Source organism: Macaca thibetana, chromosome X (genome assembly GCF_024542745.1).
Source record: "Macaca thibetana thibetana isolate TM-01 chromosome X, ASM2454274v1, whole genome shotgun sequence".
Lineage (NCBI taxonomy): Eukaryota > Metazoa > Chordata > Mammalia > Primates > Cercopithecidae > Macaca > Macaca thibetana.
This window is the reverse complement of record NC_065598.1, coordinates 141,391,279-141,411,978: the sequence shown is the minus strand read 5'-3', so window position 1 is coordinate 141,411,978 and position 20,700 is coordinate 141,391,279. Positions and strand designations below refer to the sequence as shown.

Genomic DNA, 20,700 nt, shown 5'->3' with positions numbered 1-20,700 from the left:
ACAACAAATAAATATAACAAAATGAAAATGTTTATTGTTTGCAGAATCTTATTATTTTGTGGAAATTTCTAAATTTCTATGTTAAGGATGAGTTTGCATTAAGAATGCTTTATCTCACAGCTTCTATAGTTATAAAAAAAATGGTCCAAAGAAAGGCTAGGTTTAACTAAAAACATTGCACCTTACTCACTATAGGTTTTTTTTAATGTATACAATTTTGATTCACAGACATTGGATCCTCAATATTTTTTAGAAAGAACTGGAAACACAAATTTTGAGAGTAAAAAGCAAGAGATGAAATGGCTTGAAAAGTGCATAAAAATTAAGATAAAATGAAATGAAAATTAAGTGATAATAAACAATAAATAAAAATAAACAAACATAAATATCAAAATTTTAAATTAAAATAAACATAAGAAAGAAGAAAAATTAAAACAAAAATAATAATACTGAAAGTTTCTACAGGAAAAGAAGTTTCATCCCTTAAGAACCTTACAGGAAGGGCCAGGTGTGGTAGCTTATACCTGTAATACTAGTACTTTGAGAGGCCAAGGCAGGAGAATTGCTTGAGCCCAGGAGTTCAACACCAGCCTGGGCAACATAGCGAGACGCTGTCTCTATAAAAAAATTAGCTGGGTATAGTGGCATGCACCTGTACTCCCAGCTATGAGCGATGCTGAGACAGGAAGTTTGCTTGAGCCCAGGAACTGGAGGTTACAGTGAACTTTGATGGCACCATGGCACTACAATCTGGACAACAGAGTGAAACTCTGTCTTAAATACAAAGAACCTTATGGGAAGTAAATTGGATTTTTTTTTTTTAATTTTACTTTAAGTTCTGGAATACATGTGCAGAACGTGCAGGTTTGCTGCATAGGTATGTATGGTGGTTTGTTGCACCTATCAACCCATCATCTAGGTTTTAAGCCCTGCATGCATTAGATATTTGTCCTAATGCTCTCCTTCCCCTTGCTCCCCACACCCGGACAGGCCCCAGTGTGTGATGTCCCCCTCCCTGAGTCCATGTGTTCTCATTATTCAATTCCCACTTATTAGTGAGAGCATGCATGGATTTTTAAATAAATAAGCTTACGGTTTTTTCTGATCCAAGCATTGCACTAGTGCCATGGATCTACTTGCTTTTAATGTGAACCAACTTGTTATAAAGATACAGGCATCTATATTTCTCTGCATAAAAATGTGATTAATCTATTTCATCTTTTGATATTAAGGGAGATTTTAAAAATTAATATCATTATACTCTTTTGAACCTGGAGAAAGGAGATTTCTTTGTGAATCTAGGTTAATAATTGTGCTAGATAACGTCAGCATTTTGGCATACAAGACCTGATATTAATCATATTCTGCTATAAATTCCAGCTCATAATGCCAACATTGCTCAGAGGAAACTATAGTGAAATACTTAGTAAATAATCTGGGAGCCAAGATGTTGGACAGGTCTCCACAAATGCAGTGCAAACCATTTTATCTCTTTTACTGGAGTTTGGCTTTGCATCTTCATCTTGTCTTTTATGATCTGTCTTCTGTTTCTGCATCATCTCAGTATTGTACTTTTGGCTTTGCTCTACATTCTATAAATTCATATTTAAAATTCTGGTCAAGCATCAAATGTTTTCTCTCCATGAGTTTCAGATACTTCATTTGAAATAAAATAGAGGCTAACATTTCCAAATAAGTGTGTTTATTCTTCTGGGTCTCAAAGATGCTACTGTTTTGACTAAAAGTGTGTATTAGTCTGTTTTCATGCTGCTGATAAAGACAAACCCAAGACTGGGAAGAAAAAGAGGTTTAATTGGACCTATAGTTCCACCTGGCTCAGAATCATGGCGGGAAGTAAAAAGCACTTCTTACATGGAGGCAGCAAGAGCAAATAAGGAAGAAGCAAAAGCGGAAACCCCTGGTAAACCCATCAGATCTCATAAGACTTATTCACTATCACGAGAATAGCATGGGAAAGACCAGCCCCCATGATTCCATTACCTCCCCCTGGGTCCCTTCTCACAACATGTGGAATTCTGGGAGATACAATCCAAGTTGAGATTTTGATGGGGTTACAGCCAAACCATATCAAACTGTCAACATATGGATATTGAAACCCAGGTCTTTCTACAAGAATGGCAATTGGAATTTACAGGCAGGGGATGCTTTGAAATGGGAAGGTGGGCTACAGGCAGTGGTGAAGAGGGGGTTGGCATTAGCTGAAGAGGGTGGTAGAACACCTGCAGAAGATTTTTCACTGGTATTATTCAAATGACCATTTGATGCTGACTGTACTATAATTTTCAAGAGAGATATTCTAACTTATTATTTATTTAAGGGATCAATAAAAGCTGAATTGAAAAGCCCTTTCTGAGAACATGATGTGTCATCTGTACTAGAACCTCCAGATGGTTCTGGGTGATTGATATTAGCAGCATTCTGAAATAGATCTACTTTTCTGAAAAGTACCAACTCCGATGTCTGCCTGTCTAGCCCATTGTGTCTAGGCTAGCCTCTTTGAAGCTCTTTGAAAACATAATTTTTTAAGATACATTAAATATTCTTGGTATTCAGATTGACTACCTGGTGCAGAATTTTTTCCAAGGGAGTTCTTGTTGTTTTTTGAATGCTATCTTTCTGCATTCAAACAAGCAAGTCAGGTTTTATAGTCCTTCAATTCTAGTAAGTGAATCACCCTGTGTCTATACGGCCCCATGAGAACACCATCGGCAACCCTCGACTTTCGAGTTGTATATGCAAGATTAAATGGAGGCTGTTCCTTTTCCCCTTGGGCACTGGATCTGGAATGGCTTGAGGTGCTTTCCAAATTGGCACTCCACATATGGTTTTCTAATTGTTTTCTATTCATTGCAGGATTCCTCTTCTGTCTAGGCCGTTCTTACTTGTGTTACCTGATAAGACTCATTTGTTCTACACACTATCTTTTTATCTTGTATCAAGTGTACAAGTATCAGCTTTAGAAAGCTTGTTGTGTATGGTCACCTCTGTCTTGATAGTTATTCATATTTGACAAATGAAAGGTAAAGTTGTGTGTATCAGTAGATGAACTGTTTGGGGGAGATTCTAATAAGCCCTTGGAGTCCCTGGAATGAAAGAGAAGCTTGAGGAAGTACTGATTTCTCATGGTTCTGCTAAGAGTCAATTGCCTAGATGACTGCCTGGTAAGCCCCGTGGGCAGCACAGTGACATTTCCTGCTCTGGCTCTATGCTGTCTGCCTGCTCCACTGCCACCTCTCCTTCCTGGTGTACCACTTCCCCTACTTGTCTGTCTCCAGAGGCTGTCAAATGGTTATATCTGTAGAGATTAAATTTGAAACAGTAAAATGTGTTAGAAAACAATGACTCTTCTTAGCAATAATTGTCTGTTATTACTATTGTTTGTAAAACTGTAATTTGAAAATATTTTATACCACCAGAGCAAAGAAGATGAGTATCTGATGGAGACAATATGAAAAGGTAAAGTTGATTGTAATCATCTAATCACTTTTTAACCTTTTAAGTTTCTCATCAGGAGAACTGTTAACCCAAACTGGAAAATACTAAATTATTCTTTGATCTCAGTGAATAGAACTCATTTCCCAATAAATTCAACATCAAGTAAAGGTACCTGGTGGGGGGATCAACAGGATCCACAAGCTTTCAGAAAGTGGAGAAGGGTTCCACCCGATGTGATTAGTATCATGTCCTCCTTACATTTACCGTGACATCCCAGTGGGTTGTTGAACCATTTTGCAGGATGGAGCCTTGCCTATCCACAGAGGCTCTCATTTCATAGCTAAATACAGTATTTGAATTAATAATAGATAAAAACAAATATTTTAGAGATGCCTATTCCTCAACTTTCTAACTATCACCAATAAGTGGAAACAATCTTCACATCCTTAGCTTGCCACTGAAGTCCATGATTCTGCTTCTTTGCACAATCCCTCCAGAGGAGCCGCAGCAAATCACAAGCTTATCCGGGTTCTTAAGGGTAACCTTATTCACACTGAAAGAAATCTTACAGTAAGCATGTTAAACATGTACAAGTTAGGCACAAAATGTACAGAGATAACTGGGAATCATTTCCAATCAATTTCACCTCTAAAGTATTAAGGCACATTTCTCCTTCTTTGCCTGCCTTCACATTCCCTTTTCATATTCTTTTCAGATTTCCCTACCTTAACTGATGGTATTATCTTCCACCTAGACACACAACTAGAAAACCTAGTGATACGGTTTGGATTTGAGTCCCCACTCAAATTTCATGTCAAATTGTAATCCCCAGTGTTGGAGGAAGGGCCTGCTGAGAGGTGACTGGTTCATGGGGGCAGATTTTCCCCTTGCTGTTCTCATGATAGTGAGTGAGTTCTCACGAGATATGTTTGTTTAAAAGTGTCTAGCACCTCCCCCTTTGATCTCTTCCTCCTTCTCTAGCCATGTAAGACATGCCAGCTTCCTTGCCTTCTGCATTAATTTTATGTTTCCTGAGGCATCCCCAGCTGTGTTTCCTGTGTAGCCTGTGGAACCGTGAGTCAATTAAACCTCTATTCTTTATAAATTACCCAGTCACAGGTAGTTCTTTATAGCAGTACAAGAATGGACTAATACAGAAAATTGGTACTGGGAAGTGGGGCATTGCTATAAAGATACCTGAAAGTGTGGAAACAACTGATATGGTTTGGCTCTGCGTTTCCATGAAAATATCATGTTGAATTGTAATCCCTTGTGTTGGGGGGAGGGATCTGATGGGATGTGATTGAGTCATGGGAGCAGATTTCTCCCTTGCTGTTCTCATGATGAGTGAGAGTTCTCATGAGGTCTAGTTGTTTGAAAGTGTGTAGCACTTCCCCCTTTACTCTCTCTTCCTCCTGCTCCAGTGATATAGGACATGTCAACCTCCCCGTGCCTTCCACCATGATTGTAAGTTTCCTGAGGCCTCTGCCAACCATGCTTTTTGTACAGCCTGCAGAACCCTGAGCCAATTAAACCTCTTTTCTTTATAAATTACCCAGTCTTGGGTAGTTTTTTATAGCAGTGTGAGAATAGACTAATACAGTGACTTTGGAACTGGGTAACAGGCAGAGGTTAGAACAGTTTGGAGGACTCAAAAGAAGACAGAAAGATGAGGGAAAGTTTGTTACTTCCTAGACACTTGTTAAATAGTTGTGATCAAAATGCTGATAGCAATATGTACAATGAACTCCAGGCTGAGATGGACTCAGATGGAGATGAAGAACTTATTGGGAACTGGAGCAAAGGTCACTTTTGTCACACGTTAGCAAAGAGATTGGAGGCATTGTGACCCTGCCCTAGAGATCAGTGGAACATGAAACTTGAGAGTCATGATTTAGGGTATCTGGTAGAATACATTTCTAAGTAGCAAAAAGTTCAAGATATGGCACGGCTGCTACAGCAGCCGAAGCTTATATGCATGAGCAAAGAAATGACATGGAACAAGAACTAACATTGAAAAAAGAAGGAGAGTGTAAAAGTTTGGAAAATTTGCAGCCTGGACATGTAAGTAGAAAAGAAAAAAAACAATTTTCTGGGGAGGAATTCAAGCTGGCTACAGAAATTTGCATAAATAAAGAGGAGCCAAATGTTAATAGCCAAGGCAATGAGGAAAATGCCTCAAAGGAATTTCAGAGACCTTCACTGGCAGCCCCTCTCATCATAGGCCTGGAGGCATAGAAGGGAAGAATAGTTTGCAGGCTGGGCCCAGAGCCCTGCTGCCACATGTAACCTTAGGTCACTGCTCCCTGCATCCTAGTCATTCCATCTCCAGCCATGGCTAAAAGGGTCCCAGATATGTCTCAGGCCACTGCTCCAGAGGGTGCAAGCCATAAGCCTTAAAGGCTTCAAAGTGGTGTTAAGCTTGCAAATGCTCAGAGGAAAAGAATTGAAGCTTGGGAGCTTCTGTCTAGATTTCAGAGGATGTATGGAACCACCTGGATGTCCAGTCAGAAGTCTGCTGCAGGGGCAAAGTCCTCATGGAGAACCTCTAGTAGGACAGTGCAGATGGGAAATATGGGATTGGAACCCCCACACAGAGCTCCCACTCAAGCACTGCCTAGTGGAGCTGTGAGAAGAGGACCCCCATCCTCCAGACCACAAAATGGTAGGTCCACCAACAATCTTCACTGTGCTCCTGGAAGAGCCACAAGTACTCAATGCCAGCCCATGAAAGCAGCCGAGGGGGCTGTACCCTGCAAAGTCACAGGGCAGAGCTACCCAAGTCTTTGGGAGACCCCCTCTTGCATCAGTGTGGCCTGGATGTGAGACACGGAATCAAAGGGGAGTATTTTGAAGCATTAAAATGTAATGATTGCCCTGGTATTTCTTGGACTTGTGTGGGGCCTGTAGCCTTTTTCTTTTGGCCAATTTCTCCCTTTTGGAATGGGAATGTTTATCCAATGTCCATACCTCTTTGTTTTGGCTGTTTTCTCCCTCTTGGAATGGGTGTATTTACCCTATGCCTATACCCCCATTGTATCTTAGAATTAACTAACTTGCTTTAGATTTAGAGGCTCATAGGCAGACACAACTTGCCTTGTTTCAGATGAGACTTTGGTCTTTGGAATCCTGAATTAATGCTGAAATGAGTTAAGACTTGAAGGACTATTGACAAAGGATTGTATTTTGTAATGTGAGAAGGACATGAGATTTGGGAGGGGCTAAGGGCAGAATAATATAGTTTGGATTTGTGTTCCTGCTCAAGTGTTATGTCAAATTGTAATCCCCAGTGTTAACAGAAGGGCCTGGTGGGAGGTGATTGGATCATGGGGATGGATTTCCCCCTTGCTATTCTCATGATAGTAAGTTCTCATGAGATCTGGTTGTTTAAAAGTGTGTAGGACCTTCCCCTTCACTCTCTTCCTTCTTCTCTGGTCATGTAAGACACACCTGCTTCCCCTTCCCCATATGCCATGATTGTAAGTTTCCTGTGGCCTCCCCAGCCATGTACAGCCTATGAAACTATGAGTCAATTAAACTTTTTGTTTATAAATTACCCAGTCTCGGGTAGTTCTTTATAGCAATGCAAGAACAAACTAATATACCTGATCATCCTTATCCCCTGAAACATGCTTCTCATTAATTTTCCTTGAAAACATCTAGTCAGCCACAAAATTTTCTACTCATCCAATAAATAGTTAATGTGCACCTATTACATTCTTGTGTTCTTGATGCTTAGGTAAGCTGCAATGAACAAAACAGAAACAAACAAATATAAATCTCTGCTTTCATGATTACTAGATTCCTGTCAAGTTTCTGAAATGTCCAACATCACTAATCTTTAGAGAAATGCAAATCAAAACCACAGTAAGATATCATCTCACACCAGTCAGAATAGTTATTACTAAGAAGTCAAAAAAATAACAGATGCTGCCAAGGTTGTAGAGAAAAGGAAATACTTATACACTGCTGGGGGGAGTATAAATTAGTTCAGCCATTGTGGATAGCAGTATGGAAACTTCTCAAATAACTTAAAACAGTATTACCATTTGACCCAGCAATGCCATTATTGGGTTGGATACAAAGGAATATAAATTGTTTTACCCATAAATACACATGCACATGTATGTTCACTGCAGTATTATTCAAAATAGCAAAGACATGGAATAAACATGAATGCCTATCAATGGTAGACTGCATAAAGAAAATGTGGTACATATACACCACGGAATACTATTCAGCCATAACAAAGAACAAGATCATGTCCTTTACAGCAACATGGATGGATCTGGAGGCCATTATCCTAAGCAAGCTAATGCAGGAACAGAAAAACAAATATCACTTTTTCTGATTTATAAGTAGGAGCTAAACAACAAGAACACAAGGGCAAAAAAAAGGGGGAACAACAGACACTGGGGCTTAACCGAGGGTGGAAAGTGGGAGGAAGGAAAATATCAGAAAAAAAATACCTATCTGGTATTATATTTAGTACCTGGGTGACCAAATAACCTATATACAAAACCCCCATGACCCACGGTTTACCTATATAACAAACCTGCACATGTACCCCTGAACCTAAAATAAAAGTTAAAGAAAAGTTTCTGCATAACATCTCAAATTTACCCTGTCCTCTCCCATGTCATGGCCATTGTCCTAAAATAGGTTGAGAATATCTTAGCCTATGCTATGCACTCTCCTCCTAACTTGATTGCTTGCCTTCAGTCTTTTACTCTGATAAATCATCTTCTAAATTGCCAACAATGATTCCAGTCAACTTTGCTTTAATCCAAGTGATGATCCCAATTACTTAAAAAATAAAATAAAAATTGTTTGGTGTGGCATATAAAACTCTTCTTATTTATTTCCTAACTTATCATAAAGCCTGTGCCATATATCTAAAAGCTACATTGATTTATTTGCTCTTCTCTGAATATGCCCCCAAGCATTTTCCTGTTTCAGTCTTTCATTTGATATTTCTTCTGATCCCCAGTATTCTTGCTCCTTATCTTCGCTTGCACTGATGCTTCATTTATGAGATTATCATTTTGTTTAAAACAGTGCTCTAGACACCCACTCCAGGACTCTCATTTCATTATCCTGTTTTACTTTTCTTCAGACCATATATTATTACCTGAAATTGTATTACATATATTGATTCGTTTAATGTAAATCTCCTCCACTAGAATATGAGCTTAATAGGAATTTGGATTCTGTCAGTCTTTGTATTGTTTTATCTCCAGTGGCTTGAACAGTAGTTCCTGGCATACATAGTAACCACTCAGTACATATTTGTTGAGCAAATGAATATATCAATCGTGTCTACTGTTAAATCCTATGTGTAATGGATCCAGCCTGCTAAATTTGTACTCAATATTAGAACGCTAGCTCAAATATCACTGCATATATAAGACATACCTCTAGTCAAAATTAATATTTCCCTTCATTATAATCCCAGAACATTTTATACAACCTGTATGAAAATATTCACACACTCGTCATCACTCCACTACAGTCTAGTGGAGGAGACAAACATATGTGTTTGTCTACACCATAGCAACTACATTCTGTTCAAATTTGTCTGATCCTTCCTTTTAGTCCCTAGTATCTCCCTCTAGAAGTAGCAAATACATAGCAGAAGGCATTCTCTGAATGTTTGTCAAAAGAATGAATAATCATAATAAGCTCTATAGTTTCCAACCATACTGACCTTTATTTGATCTCTAAAATGTGTTTCTCATTTTTGCCTTGAAGCCTTTGCATATGCAGGTCCCACTCTGACAATATTCTCCTTTCCCAATCTGCTTCTTATGCCTCCACGCAAATTTTTCTTCCTATCAAGCCTCTACTCATCTTACTAGGGTCAGCTTTACTACCCTTAACAAAGCCTCTACTAATCAGGGACACAGCAAATTAGGATAAAAAAGGGCTTAACTGTGAGACTATTTACAAAGATGTGGGCACATTTTAGAGAAACTACAAGAGACACTGAAGTATTTTAGGGCTATTAACACCCCTAGGCCAGGAGATAAGAAGGAGGGAGAGAATCCTGTAGAAAGTATGGAATAGACATATGTAGTGGCTGATGGTCAAGGGACAAAAACAGCCTAAGGCAGCCATGCAGGGGGAAGAAAACAGAGGGAATAAATATATCTTTATTTTTTCCTTTCTTCCTTTCTTCCTCTCATCTGCTAGAGTACCTCCATTTGCCAAACCCTTCCAAAAGTCATAAAAGAATGAATATTTTATATGCCATCTTCCTAAAACATAGAGATCTTCAGTGATAACCCAGAATAAGTCAATTTTCCACATTAAACACTCTTAATCTGTATTTATTATTTATTTGGAGAACTAAAGCTGTAACTGCTTCCCTTAGTTACAATCCCCTTCCTTGGATATTAAATTTTTAAGTTGAGATATTACGACTTATCTATGTTTCATAATAAACTTGCCAATGTTGTAGTTCACAAGTACACATTTCTGAAAATATTCACATTACTTTCAGTGTACATATCCCATTAGTCACTGAGTCTTCCACAGCAATGCATACTAACAATGTTAATGACTTGGACAAGCAGTATTTCCACTATTTGAAAACACAGATTTGCATGGATTATGCTCATGCTTCTGGTCCATGCTTATGTGTATCTATATGCATTGATTATCATGAACCCAATTCTTCAAGTGAGTTCATAACGTTTTTAGTTATTTTATTCAGAGTTTTACAGCCTTATGAAATAATTTCTTCCACATACTCAGACTTATTTTCCCAAATTGTTTCCAATAATCTACAGCAAAACTTCAATCTGTTTCCCTGAGAATACAATAAAATGAAATGTAAATCCAGAAAGGCGTTTGAAAATGCGCTCATTTTAAATCAGCATATGCAGTGTGATTAATTTAGTATTTGTCTTTTATAAAAATTATTTCAAGGAAAATTCTGTATCTACCTTTCTTCCTTCCTGAAATCCCCTTTTACTTAATGTGGTGGTCCTTGCTACTTCTAAAGCAGTTTTGTAACTTGTTTTCTGCCTGACTCAATAGATAATAAGAAAAGTTGTCTAATCTCAATATCTCTGGGAAACCTGAGATAGTAACCATTCTGTCACCTGATTGATAACCTCAACAATGCTGGTCTTTTAACTGTTGTGTGTGTGTGTGTGTGTGTGTGTGTGTGTTTTGAATAGTCTTGTTTTCTACTTAGAACAAAGAATGCTAAATATAAATAAATCTCAAGGCACTGATTAGTGTTCTAAAAATGTGTCCCTGCTAAGTAAAATGCCATTAAAACTGAAATTTTCACAATCAGGCCATAATGGTACATGTGTTAATGGGCTTGCTTGCTCATTATCAGATGGCCCAGAATAAGAACATTTTAGTCAACTGCTGGCACTCTTTGGGCTGTCCACTAAAGCCCTGCATGCCTGGGGCCAATTAGGGTGTTTAGTGGATCAGTGTAGTAACAATGTATTCTATCATTGTTTCCAGCAGCCAAGATTGCACCTGGAAAAAGGACAATATTCTAAATAGTGACTCAATTTGGTGAGTATCACCTTTGAATACAATTTAACCTGTTTTGGCCTTTTGCTTTACAGGACTTTAATATCATCATATTTTTCTATACTGTAATTAATTTTTAAAGTTTTCATCCATTTTTAAAAAAATAGCTTTTAATAAATGTTTTCATGCTCTCTCTTATTATTGAGGCTTTTGAGATTATATCTTTACCAGGCTAGCATCAAATTAACAAAGAAAAATGTATCCAAATAATTTTGGAGGGTAGCCATATGTTTTAAATTAATGTTGAGCCAATGTTTTCATCCACTGAACTGACACTTTATGTTGGTGATGTTTTAGACACAGTTAGTTAGATTCAATGTATATGAATGCTATATGAGCATCCTCAAAGGATGAAGATCTCTATGACTTTATCAGAGCTTATAGTTATATTTGGATTAGAGTGTTCAGTATAGAAGGAAGTCTATACAGTTTCAGTTGATCACTCCACCTCTTCAACCTGCATCTCAAGCCCACATTGCCATAATGAAATATTCATCTTGATATGCACTAGCCTGTTTGCATAGATCCATGAGTAATGAATCTTATTAATACTGACTCCCCCACAAGTGCTACTTTTGTGGGGACATCAAAAAGAATCACAAATCATAAGATCAATCGAACTTTTATGTCATATCCAATTCTGCCAGTATCAGAAGGACATGGCCATAATTACCCAGAGATGAACTGGATTTATGGAAAATTGTGCCTCAATATGTCTCTAAAGAATGTAATTTTGTTCCAACTCAGTTTTTAACTTTAATAAAATTCTCTTTTGGGGAAATCTCAAACATAATTTCACTACTAGCAATTTCCATACACTAAACAAATTAAAAGTAAATTGCTTAGAAATCACTGGAAAGATAAAGGATAGAACAGTGACAAGAATGAATTAATCAAATTTGACTTCCCTAATTTATGACCGGTTAAAATGACAATTGTTAGAAGCCTCCGGTTTCAAACCGAACAAGATATCATAAGATAAATTTGAAGTAACATCCATGGAAAAGCTCATCGAGGCTAAGCCTCATATAAAATGTAAAATTCAATATTTTATAAATGAAAGGAATAGAAATATATTCATATGTGCATGTCATTATTGACTTCTATTATTATTCCCACTTTATTGCCAGAGTTACTATTTATATTGTAGGAGGGCAGCATGCTATAGCGGAAAGAGCCCAGCTATTCAATTCTGAAATTCAGACCTGGCTTTGAATCTTAACTCCTGATATAGCTTGGATATTTGTCTCTGCCAAAAAATCTCATGTTGAATTGTATTTCCCAATTTTGCAGGTGGGACCTAGTAGAAGGTATTTGGCTCCTGAGAGCTTATCCCTCATGGCTTGGTGCTGTCCTCCCAATAGCAAGTGAGTCCTTGTGAGATCTGGTTGTTTAAGAGTATGTAGCACCTCCCCTCACCTTGCTCTCATTCTGGCCCTGTGATGTGCTGCTTCCGCCTTCACGTTCTCCCATGATTGACAGCTTCCTGAGGCCTCCCCAGAAGACAGGAGGATGCTGGTATCATGATTCCTATACAACCTGCAGAACTATAAGCCAATTAAATGTCTTTTTAAAATAAATTACCCAGCCTCAGGTATTTCTTTATAACAATGCCAGAATGGCCTAATACATAAAATTGGTACCTAAGAGTGGAACATTGTTATAAAGATTCCTGAGAATGTGGAAACCACTTTAAAATTGGTACCTAGGAGTGGAACATTGTTATAAAGATTCCTGAGAATGTGGAAACCACTTCGAAACTGGGTAACAGGCAGAGGTTGGAAGAGTATGGAGGGCACAGAATAAGATAGGAAGATGAGAAAAAGTTTGGAACTTCCTGGAAACTAGTTGAATGGTTGTCACCAAAATGCTGATAGTGATATGGACAGTGAAATCTAGGCTGAAGAGGTCTCAGATGGAAATGAGGAGTTTATTTTGAACTGGAGCAAAGAGTATGCGTGTTGCACCTTAGCAAAGAGATTTGCTGCATTGTGCCCCTGCCCTGGGGATCTGTGGAAGTTTGAACTTCAGAATGCTGATTTAGGGTATCTAACAGAATACATTTCTAAGCAGCAAAGCATTCAAGATTTGACCTCGCTGCTTCTAACAACCTACGCTCAGATTCAGTACCAAATAAATGACTCAAAGTTGGAATTGAAATTTAAAAGGAAAGCATTAGATAAAAGTCTGGAAAATTTGCAGCCTACCTATGTGGTAAAGAAATGAAAAGCTTTCTCTGGAGAGAGGAATTCAAGCAGGCTGTAGAACAACCACTTGCCAGATATATTTGCATAACTAACAAGGAGCCAAGTGCTAATATCCAAGACAATGGGAAAAAGGCTTTGAAGGCATTTCAAAGACCTTCCTGGCAGCCCTTCCCATCATAAGCCCAGAGGCCTAGGAGTTAAGAATAGTTTTATTGGTGAGGGCCCACTGCCCCCCTGCACAGCCTCAGGACAGGGCTTCTCACATTCTGACCATCCCAGCTCCAGCCATGGCTCAAAGAAGCCCAATCAAGAGTTCAGACTGCCATTCTGTAGAATACAAGCCATAAGCCTTCACAGTTTCCACATGGCGTTAAACCTGCAGGGTTTCAGAGTGCAAGAATGAAGGCAGCTTGGCAGCCTTTGCCTAGATTCTCATACATCTCATACAGAGGTTGTATGAGAAAACCTGAGTGCCTAGGCAGAAGCCTGCTGCAGGGGCAGGGCCCTCACAGAGGACCTCTACCAGAGTAGTGACAAGGGGAAATGAGGGTTTAGAGCCCCCACACAGAGTGCTCAATGGGGAACTGCCTAGTGGAACTATGAGAAGGCGGCCACCATTCTCCAGACCCCAGAAAGGTAGAACCACTGGAAGCTTGCACCCTGCACCTGGAAAAGCTATAGGCACTCAACTACAACCGATGAGAGCAGCCAAGGGGGATGAGCCCTGAAAAGCCACAGAGGCAGAGCTGCCCAAAGGCTTGGAAGCCCACTCTTCACAGCAGTGTGCCCTGGATGTTGGACAGAGAGTCAAAGGAGATTATTTGGGAGCTTTAAGGTTTAATGACTGCCCTGCTTGGTTTCAAACTTGTGTGGGCTCTGTAGCCTTTTTTTTTTTTTTTTTACCAATTTCTCCCTTTTGGAATGAGAATGTTTATCCAATGCCTGTACCTCCATTTTATCTTGAAAGTAAATACCTTGTTTTTATTTTTCAGGCTTATACACAGAAGGGACTTGCCTCATGTCAGATGAAACTTTGGACTTTGTATTTTTGACGTAATGCTGGAATGAGTTACGATATTGAGGGACTATTGGGAAGGCATGATTGTATTTTGCAATGTGAGAAGGACATGAGATTTTTGGGGAGCCAGAGGTGGAATAATATAGTTTGGATATTTGTCCCTACCCAAATCTCATGTTGGATTGTAACCTCTAATGTTGGAGGTGGGACCTTGTAGGAGGTGTTTTGGTCATGGGAGTGCGTCCCTCATAGCTTGGTTCTGTCATCATGATACAGAGGCAGTTTTCATGAGATCTGGTTCTTTAAGAATATGTGGTACCACCCCACTCCCCCTGCTCCCATTCTGGTCATGTAACCTGCTGGCTTCCCCTTCACCTTCTCTCATGATTAAAAGCTTCCTGAGGCCTCCTCAGATGGCAGGATGATGCTAGCAACATGTTTTCTGTTCAGTCTATAGAACCATGAGTCAATTAAACCTCTTTTCTTTACAAATTACCCAGTCTCAGGTATTTCTTTATAGCAATGGAGGAAGGAACTAATACAACCACATATTATAAAATTAATTAACTTCCCTTAAGCAGAAATTCCTCATGTGTAAGATAGGAATATTAACCTTACCTCACAGATAGCATTTATACATTCTGTTGTTCAATACACAGAACACAGAAACTTAATTACGTTTACAGGCTAGCATAAAGCAACTCTAGCCTCAGCTCAGTAACTAAAATTTTAAAAAAGATATTGGAAATGTCATACATGTAACATGCAGATTATATATTTTTAGTCCTTTGGTATTTATATATAGTTGCCAATAAGAGTATTTTATTACTTTATAAAAGAGATCCTCTGCCTTTCAGGAGTCTATGGACAATGATTTATCAGGAGCAGCCATTCTCAAAGTGTGGGAGTCTTTAACATCCTTTCAGGGGGTCCATGAGGTCAAAACTACGTTCTTGATAATAATAAAGCACTATTTGTCCTCTCTGTTGTACGAAGCAATGGTGATGTAAAGTTAATGTTGGACAAACTGCTGAGTCTGAGCACGAATCAAAGCAGTTACACACACAAAAAATCAGTTTCACTTATGAATATTCTTGAAGAAAGGAAATTATTAATTAATCTTGACCATGAGGACCGAACTTTTTAATATTCTGTGTACCACATGATGAGTACTCATAAAGCACTTCTCCTGCATATGGAAGTAGGATAGTTCATACTTAAGTACCTGCAGGAGAAGCAGGATGGTCATATTAGGAAAAAGCACTTGTGTGATTGTTTTAGTTGTAAACTGAATTTGCCATTTTTGTCGTGGCACAGAAAATTTACGTGATAATCACAACTGTCAAGCAAACTATATCTTTGTCAGATTTGGTAGTTTGGCAAGTAGTTTCTGGAAAGTGACCAAAATGAGCCTATAACTTCAAGGACAATAATGACCAATGATAAAATTCAAAGTCTTTAGCAAAAAGCAGTATTTTAAAAACCTTGTATCTACCACAGTAAGCTTGAAAGCTTTCCAAAACTTAAACTCTCTTCTGATATTAGTAATATTAAATAATTATGCAGGTATTATCAAGGTATTTGCCCAATGTTAGCAAAAACATAGATCCATAGAATGTACACAGAAGCTTTACTGATTATCACCAAAAACTGCCAACAACTCAAATGTCCATCAACTGGCAGTGGTCTAAATAAATTTTGATACATCAATACAATGGAATCCTCATAAATGAAGAGAAACTTGTAGTAGGCATAAAAAACATGCTTCCTAAATATGACCACGTTTGAATTCCGAGAATGTGTGAGTATATTACTTGCCATCATAATGGGAACTTGGACATAGGAATAAGGTTATGGACCATGAGATTGGGAAGTTATCCAGGATTGTTCAGGTGGGCCAATCTAACCTTATAAATTTGTAAAGGTAGAGAGTGTTTCCTGGTTATATTCAGAGAGAACAATATAATCTAAGAATGTTCAGAAACGTATGATGTTGCCGGCGTTGAAGATAGATGAACAGGGCAACAGTTCAAAGAATGGAGGTAGTTTCTAGAAGCTGGAAAAGTCATGGAAACAGATTGTCCCCTGGAACATCTAGAAAGAAGTATAACCTTGGTGACAGCTAACCAAGTGAGACCTGTGTCAGACTTTTCCTACAGATCTTTAAGATAATAAATGTATGTGTTGTACAGCAATATGGATGGGTATTAAATGTATTATGGTGACAAAAACCAGTGTGTGATTCCATTTACATGACATTCTGAAAAAGAAAAATTATAAAGATTGGCCATTTGTAGATCTTCTTTGGAAAACGTTTATTCAAATCATTTGCACGTATAATAATTAGATTTTTATCATTGAGTTGTAGAATTGTTTATACAGTCTGTATTCAAGTCTCATATCCGATATAAGATTTACAAAAATTTCATCCTATTCTTTAGGTGGAGTTTTTTAAGGTACGGTGGTGACCAAGTTATTTCTTAATAAAAATAATGTACCATATCAATCAATTTTTACAACAAATTCTTAAAATAATTTTAAATATATTGGATTTTCTAATTGTTAAACAATATATTCATGTGGTAGACAAAGATAAAAGACAAGTATTAGAAATAAAAAGTCTGAAAATATTTCAATTTCTACAATAAGAAATTTTGAAATAGTAATATAAATTAATGTTGTTTCTTAGAAGATATTTGTTACTTTTAATTTCAAATTTATTTTTTAATATTTGACATAATTTAATGCCTAAAAATACTCTGGATAAATTATTTGATATTATTTATAGAGTATTATTCTCTAGAGAGACATATTTTCACACAACAGTTGTCAATTAGCTCTGAAAAGATCACTTGATAATTTTAATCACAATTGACTAATTACCAAATTAACAATTTACTCAGTAATGTGGTTGGCATAAGGACTAATGAAGGAAATAATCTGATACTTGCCTACTGTGCAATTTTACCTCTTAGTAATACTAATTCAATATTTTCATGTATATTCTACTCATCTGCATTACATGCTTCTGTGTGTGTCATTTACCAAAAATATGTATACAATATCAAGCTTTTTTTTCTCTCTTTATTATTTTTTTCCACACCATCTATTACTTTCTCCCTTCCTTTCTTAATTTTTTTTGTTTGTTTTTCGTTTTTGAGACAGGGTCTCACTCTGTCACCCAGGTTGGAATGCTATGGCACAATCTTGGCTCACTACAGCCTCAACCTCTCTGGGTTCAGGTGACCCTCCCACCTCCGCCTCCAGAGTAGCCAAAACTTCAGGCACGTGCCACCATGCCTGACTAATATTTGTGTTTCTTGTAGAGCCTTCTTTCTTTTAAAGAGCAGTTCAATGGTTTGGGTTTTGGTTGGTATAATACAGAGAACATAATGGGAAAAATACAAAATGTCACTTAACATCAATGGTGGTATTTACCTCATTATGGTTATAGCTAAGTATATTATTAATGCATTATTCACTTTTCTTTAGAACATAAATCAAAGACATCAACTTGAACTTGATTTATATACACTACCTTATGCAAAATACTTTTCATAAGTTATATTGTTTTAGAAGATTGGAAATTGAATAGCTAAGTTGATTTACATTTTGTCTTGATGTGACAAGAAGAGGAAAAAAATCTTCAGTTAAGAAGGATTAAGAAGTTTATAAGAAAGGTTATACTGATAATAAATATTTTGAAGTTAAAATTATCTTCCCCTCCCTTTGTATTTAGCATAGGTGATGTAATGTCCTGAAAGGATTCATTTTGAAAAAAAAAATGTCAAGCACAGCTTTAAGACCTTACTTTGGAATTAACTGATGAGAAGACAAATGGGAAAGTGAGACTTTATCTTGTTTTCAAATAAATGAACTTAATCTTTCTTTATATAGAAAACACTTTAAATCAGTTTATTGTAAATATATATAAACCATTAATTTTTGCTGCTTTCAGGTAAAGTCCAGCATTTCTTTATATACAGGCAATGAGAAGGAATCGGTGGAAATAATATAATTTTAAATTGTAACATTATACATTTAAGTTAGCCTAATCCCTCTCAGTAACAACACAATATTCCTGTATATGCTTGGTCATCTTTAATACAAGTTAGCTAGAAAACTTGAGAGATTTCAGGTATAGTCAGGCATGTGTTAATTAGCACCTTGTTTATTAGCAAAAATCAGCATTCCAACTTTACTTGGGTACACAAGAGCTAACTTTTTATAAAGTTCTTCTCTAGTTACAGAAATCCTTTCTCTCTCTGTGCCGTCCATGACTTTTACAAATCCAGTTAGCATAGTAAGATTCCAGGAAAAATGAAGACATTCTTGGACACCAGTATCTCACGTGAGGAAATATGTATCACTGAATCACTGTCTCTTCAACATTACTTCCTATTGTGGGAAATGGATGTGAATCTTCATTCATAAAAAGCTGGTAAAGACTGGTAGATTATCTTGAATTATCCAGCCCAACAATGATAACTTTGTGTTGAGAGTGACTGAACAGTCTCCATATTCTGAAGAGAATTCCCATTCTTGGACAGTAGAACTCCTTCCAGCCATTTGGGCTGCATGGCATCTCACACCTCCGGTTGAGGGAGAGCACGTAAACACTCCAGAGCTTATACTTCTGCTGCTGTTGCTTCCACACTTGCTGCCAGTCAACTTTTTGCAACCTAAGGGGAGACTGAAGCCCAGGCTACCCCATCCCCAAGGTCCCTCCACTGCCAAGGAGCCATTTGCCTAATTTTCGAACATTGGCATTGTGTGTTTGCCATAAGCCTCATGGACCACTGTCCTATTTCAGCTTTTCTCTGGGAAGGAAGGCCGCCTGTGCATTTTGTTTGTTTATCGTCTTTACTTTCCTGGATAGTGTCCTTTGAAGCACAAAAGTTTTAAATGTTGATACACTTTAGTTATTTTCTCTTTATTTGTTTGCACTTTGAGGGTCATGTCTAAAAATGCTTTGCCTAATACAAGGTCACAAGTACTTACTTCTATGTTTTCTTCTAAGAATTTTATTATTTTAGTTTTTACATTTTGATTCTTGATCTAGTTCGAATCAATTTTTGTACAAGGTATGTTTGTAGGGTCCCAACTTCATTCTTTGCATACGGATATCCACCTGTCCCAACACCATTTGTTGAAGAAAGTACCATTTCCCCATTAAATTGTCTATGCTCTCTCGTTGAAAATCAGTTAACCATAGGCATGTGGGTATATTTCTACCATTTCAACTGTATCTCACTGATCTACACGTGTGTCTTTATGCCAGTACCTCACTGCTTTGATTACTGCACATACGGCTTTGTAATAGGTTTTAAATCAGTAAGTAGTTCTCCAACTTTGATTTTCATTTTCAAATTTATTTTGGCTATTTGGGGTTCATTAACATACCACAAAAATTAAGGATCAACTTGTCAATTTCTGAAAAATAAGCAGTTGGGATTAAATAAAGATTAATTTGTATCTGTAGATCAATATGAGGTGTATTGTCATTTTATCAATATTGTCTTCTATTCCATGAATCCGGGAAAACAGTACCTTTATCCACTTCTTTAAGTCTTTCTTAATTTCCAAAAGTATTTTGTAATTATCAGAGTCTAAGATTTGCTCTCCTTTGATTAAAACAGTCCTAAATATTGTATGCTTTGTGATGCAATTGTACGTGTAATTGTTTCCCTAATTTCATTTTTAAACTGTTCCTTAGGCCTGCCACGGTGGCTCATGCCTGTAATCCTAGCACTTTGGGAGGCCCAGGCGGGCGGATCACCTGAGGTCAGGGGTTTGAAACCAGTCTGACCAATATGGCGAGACCTAGTCTCTACTAAAAATACAAAAAATTAGCTAGGTGTGGTGGCAGGTGCCTGTAATCCCAGCTACTCGGGAGATTGAGGCAGGAGAATCACTTGAACCTGTGAGGTGGAGGTTGCGGTGAGCCGAGGTCACGCAATTGTACTCTGGCCTGGGCAACAAGAACGAAATTCTTCCTCAAAAAAAAAAAAAAAAAAAAAAAAAAAAAAGTATTTTTGAATTTTTTCTTGAGGGAGTTTTGCTCTTGTTGCCCAGGCCAGAGTACAATGGCTCAACCTCAGCTCCCTGCAACCTTGGCCTCCCAGGTTCAAGCGATTCTCCTGCCACAGCCTCCCGAGTAGCTGGGATTACAGACATGTGCTGCCACACCCAGCTAATTTTGCATTTTTAGTAGAGATGGGGTTTCTCCTTGTTGGTCAGGCTGGTCTTGAACTTTTGACCTCAGGTGATCGGCCCGCCTCGGCCTCCCAAAGTGCTGAGATTACAGGTGTGAGCCACCGCGCCTGGCTGGATATTCATCTTGCATGCTGGTAATTTACTGAACTCATTTATTAGATGTAACTTTTTTTGTATATTCCTTAAGATTTTCTATAGACAAGATCATATTATTTGTAAATGGAATTAAATTGACTTCTTTTCCAA

At 37.7% G+C, this 20,700-nt stretch overlaps 1 protein-coding gene across 1 annotated transcript in view; it reads right to left on the bottom strand.

Annotated features, from left to right (window-relative positions):
* LOC126945923 (UPF0764 protein C16orf89-like) overlaps nt 1-12,486 on the bottom strand; it is a 31,264-nt gene extending 18,778 nt beyond the window's left edge. Inside the window, exon 1 of the mRNA XM_050775884.1 lies at nt 12,433-12,486. Coding sequence (XP_050631841.1) covers nt 12,433-12,486 — 54 coding nt within the window. The remainder of the gene's footprint in view (nt 1-12,432) is intronic.
* Between the last annotated feature and the right edge of the window lie 8,214 nt (nt 12,487-20,700).